Source organism: Sciurus vulgaris (genome assembly GCF_902686455.1).
Source record: "Sciurus vulgaris genome assembly, chromosome: 9".
NCBI classification, from domain to species: domain Eukaryota; kingdom Metazoa; phylum Chordata; class Mammalia; order Rodentia; family Sciuridae; genus Sciurus; species Sciurus vulgaris.
In genome coordinates this window covers 103,853,107-103,865,296 of record NC_136469.1, presented here as the reverse complement: position 1 = coordinate 103,865,296, position 12,190 = coordinate 103,853,107, and the positions used below count along the sequence as shown (strand labels likewise).

Genomic DNA, 12,190 nt, shown 5'->3' with positions numbered 1-12,190 from the left:
GAAGACCTTCAGGTTTATCCACCTAGAGAACTCCTGCCCATTCCTGAAAGCCCCAAGATCTCCTCTGCTGTGAAGTTCATCTCAGCAGAGATCTCTCTTTCTTCTGCACCAGCAGGACTTAATTTCTCCACGGCAGAACTCTCACACCATATGGCAGTCATTAAGAGAAAGCCCACCCCCGTTTGAGAGTGGGTTCCTTGGGGAGAGCAACACCTGTCTGTTCTCTGCACCTAACCCAGGGCCAGGTAAGCGGTGGAAATGTAATACATGCTTGATATGTGAGGGGAATGAATGAGGTTAGAGCACAAGAGCTCAGAAAATATCTGTCCCTTTAAGAATAAAACTGTCAGTTCAGACAACATTACTGAGACACCCAACTGTCTGCAGGAACCCCCAGAAAATTATACTGAGTGAGAAAAACCAATCACAAAAGCTTATACACTGTATGATTCTGTTTATGTAAAATTTTTAAAATTCAAAATTACAGAAATGGAGAACAGATGAGCAGTTGCCAAGGGTAGGAGGATAGTAGGTGTGGCTATAAAAGGGTCACTATTTTTTTTTTTTTTTGGTATCAGGGATTGAACTCAAGGGCACTCAACCACTGAGCCACATCCCCAGCCCTATTTTGTATTTTATTTAGAGACAGGTTCTCACTGAATTGCTTAGCATCTTGCTTTTGCTGAGGCTGGTTTTGAACTCATGATCCTCCTGCCTCAGCCTCCTGAGTCTCTGGGATTACAGGTGAGTACCAGCATGCCTGGCTAAAAGGGTCACTTTTATAAGGATCTTTGTGGGGATGGAAATATTCTGCATCCTGATATGTCAACATTAGCACCCTTGTTGTGATACTGCACGCCACTTTTGCAAGATGTTAACACTGGGGAAAAGAGAAATATGTATAAGGGATTTCTCTGTGTTGCTTTTTTACAACAATCCAGAATTATTGTTTTTTTTTTATTAATCCAAAATTATCTCAAAATAAAAATTTTAATTAAAAAAAAAGAAGAGAAAGAAAATTCCATGATGACCAGCCATAGTCCATAAGATGAACACTAGTGATTAATGAAATCACATGGATCAGATAAGTGCATTAAACCATGTAAGTCTATTGCAAACTCTTTTTGCCCAGAAGATGAAGAATTTGAACAGCTCTCTTATTAGGACACTACTTCTAAGTTCATAGTCAAGGGCTCCCATGAGCTTTCTAGGTCACCTGACCTTAGCTTCGGCCAACGCACTGTACTCTGTCCATAAGGTCCCACAGCTTCTTGAGGGAGTTAATACAGTAGGCTGTCTTGGAGGTGTCCGGAGGTATCTGAATGACTCCCGGGTCTGCGTCTAGCTTTGGATACAAGGTGACTGGACCTTGCTAACCTTCAGTGACCTTAACCTCGAGAGGTTGCAACGCACAGCCGCCTGTGTTCCGCTGTAGCGGGAACAACACATGGGAGTGTACAACCCCGAGACACAGCAGTTGCTCGCATAAGGTTCTTACCTGGGTGGAAGCCTTGGCAACCCTGTCCCTTCCTTCTAGACTGCCTGAAAGGAAGGCCCCGCGGGGCCTGGTGATGAGTGCTCCTGCTCACGCCGGGGGCTTCTGACTGTGACCCACCTGAATCAGATGAGCCGCGCTTTCCGGGCTGCCATATCGGAGGTCGTGTCCATTGATGGCCAGCACGCGGTCGTTCTCCTCCAGCTGGCCGTCTCGGTCCGCCACGCCGCCATCCAGCACGTTAAAGATGAACACCCCAGGTTCGTCCACCTTGCGCACCAGTTTTATTCCCAGCTGCTCCTCGGGGCTACTTTTGTTGAGAATCACATGGAAACTGTCATCCCGAGGTCCATAGGTATCCAACACCTGTCCGTTGCTCCTGCTCCGGAACTTCTGCTCCCGCAGCACGGTGAGCCGCAGCGCCCGGCATGGCTGTCGCAGGAGACGCAGGGCGTAGTTGTGGGGGACGTTGCTGATGTCCATTCCGTTGACCTGAGGGAGTGGAGCATCTGCAGTCAACAACCCCTGTCATGACCCTGCCTAAGAGGCCCAGGCTCGCCTGTGCAGGGCCCTGCGTGAGATCCCCAGCCCCACTCAAAGTAAAGAAGTAAAAGGCCCAGGTCCTCAGAAGACCCTGGTGCTGTTCCCCTAGAGACTTCCCAGCTCTCTCCCCTTATCCTGTGTCCAAACATCCCCGTCCTCCTCTGTGACTGGACACCCTCTGTCTGCAAACTTGTCCTCACACAGGCTGCACATTTATTTACAGAATCCCAACCTTCATTTCTGTTTTCTGCCAAACTTTTCTAGCTGGTAGGAGGGGAGGAAGGAAGAAAAAGTAGGAAATGACAAAAGAAGAAAGGAATCTTCCCATCCAGCTCAGTCAAATGATTACGTAACCAAACTCTTGTTCTTTTTTGTGGTACTGGGGACAGAACCCAGGGCCTCGTGCATGCTAAGCACACTACTACTGAACTCCACCCATAGCCCCAAACAATTACATTAATGGCCATTCAAACCAAGTTGAGTTCACATTTTCTTTTTAAAATTCTTCAATTGGATTGTTCTCCCTGGGACCCAGGACGCCCACACAGGAACTCCTTTTCCCATCACTGTGTTTGTGTGTGTGTGTGTGTGAGTGAAGGGGGGCTATTTAAGCCTGAATGTGTATGCATACGTATGATTGCAAGTGACAATGTACGTGTGAAAGAAAGAATGTGCACATGTGCATGAGGGTGTGTGTGTGTGTGTGTGTGTGTGTGTGTGTGAGTGAGACAGAGCGTTGTGTGTCTAAGTGGTGTGCATGAGTGTGCTTCCAAGTGTATGAGTGTGGTAATGAGAGTGATAACGTGTGTGTGAGTGTGTGTGAAGGTATTAAGGTGGTCATCTTGCCTGTGTTCCCCACCCCCCAAAAAAGGTTGGCGGGGGGTCCCCCATGTAATTTCAAGCACACCAAAGTGAAAGGAAGTTTCTGGGCTCTCTTACTACAAGCTAGATCACCTCACATGCTACTTAAGTGTCGTTAAGTGTGGCCCTCTCGTTTGTGTCTCTCCTGCTGTTGGTGCTGCAGCAGGCTTTCTGGTTTTAATTACTCCAGCTACGCAGCCCCCACCTGGGGGCTGCAGCCCCCAGCCTGAAGCACCGCTCTGGAAGGAAACAATTCACAGCAGCCCTGCACTCGGATCTTGGCGGGGGGTGGGGGGGCCCATGAAGGAGCAAAGACCTTCTTGAATTTTAGAGTTTGGTAAGATTTCTTGTACTTGCAGCCAATTGTTAGAGGCGCCTTGGAAGGAGCTTCAAAAGGACCTTCCTGAGGGACAGTCACCAGTTCTCTGCTGCGTCTCCAGAGAGGAGCAGGAGCTCCCCATGCAAACACAGGCCACCGCCTTTGTCCAAGCACAGGTGAGCAGAGTATGGGGTCTGCTTCCCCCATTACACCCAGGCCGAGAGGTCAAGGTTCCCTGAGAAGAGTGCTGGCAGCCCTATTGCCTGCAAGTGCCAGCTGAAGACCACAAGAATCAAAATGCTTTATTATGCAACCCTCCCGGGCAGCACAGTTTCCACCAGAATGGGGAGGCAGCCACGCAGAGCGTCACAGATTGCACTGCTGGCCGCCCCTTGAGGTTGTGTCCCACCTCAGAGGCCAGTGGGAATGTCAGCATTTCTGCAATAACTGCTTTAAATTATTCCTCCTCTTATTCCAATTAGTTTGCCAAACAAACAGCTCACGATGTGACAGGAGCTTGTCCCTTAGCAACCTGGAAGGGGTGGGATGAAACTGTTATCTGAGTATCGGGAAATATACGAGCAGGGAGGGATTTCTTGTCACTTCTGGCACACGTTTGACTTCTGTCTGATAAACAACTCTTACTTCATCCTTTCTCTTCTTCTGAATATTCCTCCTTGAAATCCTTCTCTGCACCCAAGCCTTGGTGGACAGTATGCCTAAGACAACTTACTCCTCCATCTGTCTTCCCTGCAATGTCTCTTAGTTGGTAGAAGTCGCTGAGGGATTGCTTTTATTTTCATGGAGAACCATTAAACCATAGAAAATTTACTTTAGAAGAATATCTGAATGTGATTAGATAAAACACAAAATGTTCCATTAATCTGCTCTAAAAACAATTTAAGAAAATAAATGTTCCAGTTTTATATTATTTAAATGCAGAAGGAGAAGGAAGGGGAAGAAGATAAAAAAAAAAAAAAAAAAAAAGGTAGGGGGGAAAAGGAAGAGGGGAGAGAGTGATAGAGACAATATAGTATAGAAACAGAAATTTATAAACCGGAAGGGGGAAGAGGGTGAGAGTGAAAGACTTTCTCAATTATTAAATCTCACATGAAGTTAAAACAAATAACTATGGAAAATAAATGTCCACATTTATTCTACTATTTTCCCCTCATCCATTCAGCCAACCATCCATCCACCCACCTACCCATCCACCCATCCATCCACCCACCTGTCCATCTGTCTGTCCATCCATCCATCAACCCACCTATACATTTATTCATCCATCTACCCATCCATCCATCCATTCATTCATCCATCCATCCATCCATCCATCCACCCATCCACCCACCCATCCATCCATCATCTTCTCTGAAGGGTTTTAATAGTAAGGACCTTATGACAGCCCCACGGCCACAGTCTCTACCTTGAGGATGATGTCTCCTGGCAACAGCCGGCCATCTCTAGCGATCACTCCATCACGATAAATGTGTTGGATAATGATATGGACCAGCGGGGTTTCACTGCCTCCCACAAGCCTGATGGAGAGGCTTTCGCTGGGATCCACTCGATTGATCTTGATGCTGGTAATTTCACCATCTGGAATCAGGTGATACAGCCTTGGAAAGACTGAAATGGGCAAAGATAGTATTTATTTAAGACACCTTCCCGCTGGGCATTTCCAACCCCTTTTCTTGCCAAACTAAACTGATCATTGTTTCTCGTGCGTGTTTTCCACTTTTGCAGCCTTGGTGCCAGGGTGAGTTTCTCTGCTGGAATGTTTTTCATTCTGGACCCAAACCCAATTTTCCTTCAAGGCTATGTGAAATGATCCCTTCCAATTACATTCTACCCTGATTCCGCTATCCCTTGCTTTCTCTAAACATACCATTTCCTATAAGGCTTTCTATTTCTTATGGCATTCAACCTTTTATTATTGTTATTCATGCCCAATTCTTATATCCCCCACTTGACGCTAAAATCCTTGAGGGCCTGATTTCTGGCTTCTCCATGGTTCTGTGGAAAGATCTCTGCAGGCAAGAGTCTTTTGCTGATATTTACAGGGTGAACAGGGATGGATAAGTGAATGAATGAACGTCTTTACGGAATGGACTACAGTTTATCCAAAATGGATTGCAGTTTCTGTACTTGCTAATTCAGGGACAAAAATAAAATAAACCTTCTCTTCTGCCTTCTTTGATGATTTTAAGGATTCTTTCCCCTGAAGACCCTGCTTTTTAGGGTTGGGGAATCCACAGTCCTCTGTCAGATGCCACTGTCAATAGTGAAAGTCTTAAGACTGACTCATATGTAAGAAGAGTCTAAGGCTTAGCAAGTGGCTTCTGGAGGTTCGTCTCTGAGCTGCCTCAATCAATGGAGTCAGAGCTAACACAAGATTCAAAGATAATGTAGGTTGGTATTTCCAAACTTATTTTTTTAGCTGAAGCATCTGCTCGTCCCATGAAAACTTTCCTAGTTCCCTCTCACCTCCCACCTCCCGTCCTGTTGTGACCAGGTAGAGAGAAATAGCTGGGATGGTGGCTGTGTAGTTTTTTCTGCTCCTTAACTTGTTCAAGTGCAGAAAGGGGAAGGAACCCACTAGCTGGAGGCTGCAAAGTGAGGCGATCTTCAGAGCCAGGGCCCAACCCAGGGCTCCTGATGACTGCTGATTGCCTCCCTCGGGCTTCCAGGTATTCACAGCCAGGCAAGAGGCCACAGGGACTTTTCCTATGGATTGATAACCCAGCAGTTCACAGTGGGGCACAGTTTTCCATTTCAGTTTGAATTGAAGTGTGAGAAGGAGAAACAAGTAAGTACTAGGACCCAGCCACCTGGTCAGCTGGGCAGAGTGGCTCCCCTGAGTAGTCTGAGCCTGAAGTTAGGATGCAGAAGGATGAGCAGCTTCTGTCTCCTAGAGCTGCTCACAGCTGCCCTTACCCTGAGACCCTCCTTTAATATTACCATCTGGAAAGATGGAACATTGTGGACCTGGTTCTAGATAATTCATTCTTTGTGACTATTTTTGAAATCTATGACTTCAGTCCATTTTTTTCTAATGAACTTAACTCTCCAGGAACCATAGAGAAAAAAAAATCACAGTTATTTCTAAGTATTACAGAGCATGGTTAACACGGCAATTTAGTGACCAGAGCAAGCCTGAGACATTGTAAATGTGCGCCCTTAAACTCTGCTCAGATTTAATTTAATGGAAGTGACTGGCTTTGCTATAAAGCAGTCAGTGGCTGTCTGAATGTGTCAGTTCTGGTGCTAACATTACTTGGGTGACTGAATTCAATCAACGTTTCAGTTACTCTGATTCTATTAGGTAGTCTACACCACAGCATCTGTCAGAATATGTCTAGGAACAAGGGAATGGAGAGTTTTCTTAAAAAATTATTTTGAGCAAAGAAAGATTTGGAAATAATCATCAAAGCTGCTGATCCTCCCTCCCACATCCCCCTCCCTTGATACCTCATTCCCAACAGAGTTACAAAAACCATACTCCCAAACTTAAACTGCTCAAAGATGTCTGCTTTCATAGTCTGAAAGGACAGGCCCAGTCACACTTATAAATGATGTTAATTAGAGCCACACCAACAAGGCCCTAGTGACTTCAATGCACTAAAGTCATTTCTGAACTGAGCTACAGCCCCAGCCCTCAGCTGGCTCCTCAAGGAAAGGGATCTGACACCCTTTCCCTCATCTGTAAAAAAAGAGAGCATTCGTTTCTGACTTTAGTTACAGGAGAAGGACATGGACGCCCAGCCCATGTCCAGCCTTCTGGGGGCCTTCACTTACCTTCAGGGGCGGTGGGATTTTCAGGATGTTCCCTGCCCTGGTCTGCTTGGTTGGCAACTGCACTCCCACTCTTTGTCCTTCGAAGAACGCTCAAAGCTCGATTAATTTTTTTAAAAGATCTACTTCGGATAGTAGACCGCTCAAAGGGCCGAGCTGAGGAAAAGTGAGATGAGAGGAACTGTAGTTAATAGAAATCTTCTTTCCTGTACACATCTGATAAGATCCATTACAACCTAAACAGCGATTACCCCTAGGTAGAATTTGTTTACCTCTACTTTCTAAATTTTCTACAGTGAAATATATGTAGCTTGTTTTAAAATCAGCTTTCCCCCGAGGGAAAAACTGAATGTAACAGCACTTTTCTGGAGCAGGCAGGGAAGGCCCTGGCACGGTGGGAGTGATAAATCATCTGGTCTCCCTTCACCCCCTTTCACCAAGTCAGAGTACACAGTTTTAATGACCTGAGATGCTCGTGGTTTCATTTCACTTTGGAGAATTGGACATTGAGTGGCTGCCAAAACTACCAGAACCATTTCCCTTAAAAAAACATTTCCAGAACTTTCCACAGTGAGTATTCCACAGAGGGCAATCCCAAGGAAGGCCAAGAGCCCATTCCCCAACACCCACCCATTTGACTCACCCCTAGTTCGGTTGCTCCGGCCAGAGTCAGAGGGACTGTTTGCTGGCTGGCCGTCCTCGGCCGTCGACACGTAGGCAGGGTTGTCTAGGCCAGGCTCGTCCAGCATTAAGGAGATGGTGGCAGCTGCAGAGTCCTCTGGGGAGAGCGCCGTTGCCGTGAGGCTGGTGCAGCCGTCCGGGCAGCCATCTTGCGAGCGCCTCTTCCTGTCTTTGGTCAGACCGTAGTGGGAGGCACCTTTACAGCTGAGACAAGACCAGTGGGGAGGTCAGAAAGGCGTCCGCTCTGCCGCCATTGTTCATCAGGCCTCTTCAAACACACATGCCTGCCTATGTCCCCTTCCCTTTTCCCTTGTAGGTACTCGATATACAACATTGCCACCAAATGGATTAATGACCTGAGAAAACAAAAGATGCTCATTGCATTCTCCTGAGGTAGCCTCCACACTGGTTGCTGGAATGCAAATCTGAAAGTTCTGATGTGTACATGACTAGCCTTTGAGGATGGTGATCTTTAGCTGCTTGGACTTGGTAAGTCCTTCTCACTGGTATTTATTTTGACCATGAAGGCTCTTAGTCATACTCTCACTCCTTTCTTTTGGGTTTTGCTCCCACAGTATTGAACACACATACAAAGCTCCTCCCAGAATCCATATTTAACTGCCCATGGAAACAAAAGCACCATTGCCACAAAGCCACAGGAGTTTACTCAGCATCACTATTCTCTAGGGACAGGCTTGGGGGCTTCCATCTCTGCCTCTGGGTTGGTCTCCAAGGACCTCTCTTATTGCTCAGAGAGGCCAGGACCAGGGGATGTTATGAATTGGAAAATGTCATTCATGGTCACGTCTTCCAACATTGGGAGAATAAAACAGCTTTTTATGTTTTTTTTTTTTTTTTTTTAACAAAAACATATTTGTTTCTGTTCATTCACCATCCATACATGTGAAAAAAACAAACTAACTTCGTAAGACCAGTCATTGATGTAATAGGGAGAAGTAGAAAAAGAGGATACTAAAGTTGGGGAGGTCAAGGTTTGAGCTGATCTAGGCTCATATTTTGCCATGACTGCATTTCTGTTGTCACTGGCAAAGTCATTTCAGCTGACAGGAAAGGGTTTCATCAGGAAACGATGGTGCTTTCACGATCTCATTGCACTGTGGTGAGGGTAGACAGCTCCCTTAGTTGTAAAAACAGAAATCATACCCGTGAACTCCTTTAAGATGTGGCCACTTCCATGTATTAGACATGCTAATTAGAAGTCATTCTGATCAATTCATCATACAAAACCCTATATGATTATTTAAAATAGACCCTTGTGATCCGATAGGAAATGATGCTTCACATTCTTGAAAAGGAATAGAATCAACTGTTGGCCTATAGTTGATCTGCATGCTTGATGTGCCCTATCCTTAGAACCACAGAACTGGCAGGATGGAAGGTCCTATTGTCCGGATCAGAATCCTTGCCCTGAAGTTTACTGAACTGAAGGGCTGTGGGAAATTTCTTTTAGCCTGGTTAAATTTTCTAATCTACACTTACTTCTTGGTATAAGGTTTGGTTGATACTGTTTGGTCAAGAATTTAGTACCTTGCTAGGTACACAGTAAATGTGAATTGTAGTCCTTTCCATTATCCAGCTATTTTAAGATGCTCATTTTTTTTTCATATTGTAACAAGTGTGATTGATGTGGGTGAAGTGTTTGTTGCCAAGCAGCAGTCAGGACATGGATGTCACTGCCTGAGCGTGGCCCTCACAATCACTGTCTTGTCATTGGCATTGTGTTTGCTTCACTCTTGGCACTACACCCCTGAGATTAACTGCCACTTAAACGTCTTAGAAAAGCTACATTTTGAATCGGCATTGAAATGAAAAGCTACTGTATGTATAGAAAGTCTCAGAAACAGAGCAGAGGGGTATACATTTGATATTGGTGAAGCAAATATTCATCCTCAGCAGGTCTGCAATTCCCTATTTTCTTGCCAAGGAATAAGCAAAAGCTTTATTTGCTTAGAAAGACACCTCCAAGGAGATGAAGAGTGGTGTTACATTTCATTACTGAGATCATCAAAAAGGATTGCCTGTGTCATATCAAGCAACTCAATGCAGGCAGAAGAAGTTGCCAAATCTACCTAAATGGATTTCAGAACACAAGAGTCTGTTGTGAACAATCCCGTCACCATGGGAACAAACATCTTTAAAGATGTTTCAAGACCATTGAAACAGTGGAACATTTTAAAATTTCTTTTTCTTCTAAGACTTTCAATATGATGTTTCTTAGAATCAGAAGCATCCTAGCAGTGATGAAATGTGATTTTAATCTTAATAGAAAAGGACTAGGATTATACAACCCCGTACCCTCATCTTCTAGAAGAGAAAGGCTGGTCCAAGGCCAGCTCATACCACTCATGCCTCTCACCTGGGAAGAGTTCAAGCTCCCTGCTTGAGTCATGAGATTTTATCATACTGACCAGCTACTTTGGCTTGAAAATATTCTGCTTAAAAATAGCTAAGTAGTTGATATGGGAAATTCAAAAACTGGAGGAAACATTGTGTGATGGAAAAAATAGAAGCCAGTGTGCATTTGAGCAGCTCCCAAGTCATAAATACATGACTGGAACACTTCTATGCAGGCCAGCAATATTTGGTCAGCAAGGCACGGGAAGGAAGTTCCTAGACTGCTTAGCGGGTCTGGAACAGCCTTTCTTTTTGGGGGGCAACAGTTGCCTTTGACCATGTGCCCTGCCAGAGCAGGAAATTAATTTTCCAATTGGATGAAAGGCTGGCAAAGGCACAAGCATGCTTTTCTTGGGGAGGGACATGGCATATTCCAGGGAAAGAAAGTGGCATCTTATTCTTCTGCCTGATCACTGAAGAGGGGTGAGGCATTTTTTAAAAGTTCTGAATCCTCAAGAACTATGCCATTAAAACACCACTGCTGTTTCAAATACCTGGGGTTCCAGGAAAGGAAAACTTCATACAATTGGCAAGGAGCTTCCCTTTGGCCCTGTGTCATAGCTGTCTTTACAAAGGCTGGGGAGGATGCAGAATTTAGAGTGAAACAGACTCATATGCTTTGTGTAAAAAAAAAAAAAAAAAAAAAGTCTTGTTTAAGCAACTCATCCTTGTGTAACGTTAGCTTGCTCCAGACTCTTGGCTAAGCTGGAAGCTGAGGCACAGAGTGATGGATGGAGGGAGCAGCTTTGTATTTACTAATTATCTCTTTCGTAGTGACTAATATTGGGGCCTCTTGATTTACAGGCACAAAAGAGGGAAGAAGAGGGGAAGAGCTGATTATCATTGGCCAGTTCAGGAACATACTGTGAGCCCTGGGTTGTGTTCAAAGCAAGCAGGATTTATGCTCTCTTTCAGTTATCCTGAGCACTAAGTACTCTCAGGTGGTGATGGCTCTGAACTTGAAGGATGAACACAAGAAACACAGAAAACCACTTTCCAACTAAACCACAAACTTTGGATGTTTGAACATCCATTAAAACAAGGAATTCTATGGAGTGTTGGGGGGCAGCGAGCTCCTTTATCAAAGCAAGCAGAGGCAGATCAGGAAAATGCTGACCCTGGTATAGTGCGATTTTTGTCTCTTTTCGGGGAAGAAAATTCTACAAAATTCCTTGGTCTGTGAATTCACTGTTAAAGAAAGTTAGACGTGAAGTAGGACAGACACATGTCCTGAAGGACGTCTTCTACAGAGTTGGGTCTACAGCGCAGCAGCAGCTGGTTTGCAGGGAATGGCGACCTGCTGATGGTGAACTTATCCGCATGTGACAGAGGAGCAAGAGTTGTCCACAAGAAAGTGACCCTCAATACCTTCATCATCATTGTCAGGGCAACTACACAACCTCCCCTCCGTCTATCTTCTCCTATGTACTCTCTCTCGGTTCACTTCGGTACCAGATAAACAACTAGTTTGCTCCTCTCTTGGAGTTCATTAATCACCCACTCTGATCTTCCTTTAAACCTGAGCTTGCAAACTCATGTGCTTTGAGGACAGGAGGGAGGAGGGGCAGGGGCAGGGACCATAGTGGGCAGTGCTGTCGGGAGTAGGACCCAGTGGCTACCATAGAGCTTTGCTGATTATAGCCTTCCAAAGGCCAGTCCAGTGCTGCTGGAGCAAGCAATTTGGATACGAAAAAACATTTTTTTTTTTAATGTTGAAATCTCTTGATTTTTAAATGTTGGCCACAAATTCAAAAATTTTAAAAATACTACGTGGTTCAAACAAAACATATATAGGAGAGATCTATCTCCAAGAGATGGTGCATTCCAATCTCTGGTAATAAGAAAAAATGGCCATGTGGTTAGCAATGCTGCCCTCCTCCTCCTCTGCCCCCAGTCTCTTTCCCCTCCCACTGTGTGAGGTATGTGGGTGAGGTGTGTGTGTGTGTGTGAGGTGTGTGTGAGGTGTATGTGTGAGGTGTGTGTGTGTGTGTGTGTGTGAGGTATGTGGGTGAGATGTGTAAGGTGTGTGTGTGAGGTGTGTGTGTGTGTGTGTGTGAGGTGTGTGGGTGAGATGTGTGTGT

At 45.2% G+C, this 12,190-nt stretch overlaps 1 protein-coding gene and 1 pseudogene across 5 annotated transcripts in view; both read right to left on the bottom strand.

The window, feature by feature from the left end:
• LOC306669896 (DGAT1/2-independent enzyme synthesizing storage lipids-like) overlaps window positions 1-12,190 on the bottom strand; it is a 497,646-nt pseudogene that overhangs the window by 343,879 nt on the left and 141,577 nt on the right. The gene's annotated exons all lie outside the window — the stretch shown is intronic.
• Window positions 1-12,190, bottom strand: part of LNX1 (ligand of numb-protein X 1) — a 159,407-nt gene that overhangs the window by 27,771 nt on the left and 119,446 nt on the right. For all 4 annotated transcript variants that reach the window (XM_079154035.1, XM_079154033.1, XM_079154034.1 and 1 more), the window contains 4 exons: window positions 7,657-7,898; window positions 7,017-7,169; window positions 4,645-4,847; window positions 1,616-1,987 (listed from right to left, as the gene is read on the bottom strand). In XM_079154035.1, the coding sequence (XP_079010161.1) occupies window positions 1,616-1,987; window positions 4,645-4,847; window positions 7,017-7,169; window positions 7,657-7,898 (970 nt within the window). The remainder of the gene's footprint in view (window positions 1-1,615; window positions 1,988-4,644; window positions 4,848-7,016; window positions 7,170-7,656; window positions 7,899-12,190) is intronic.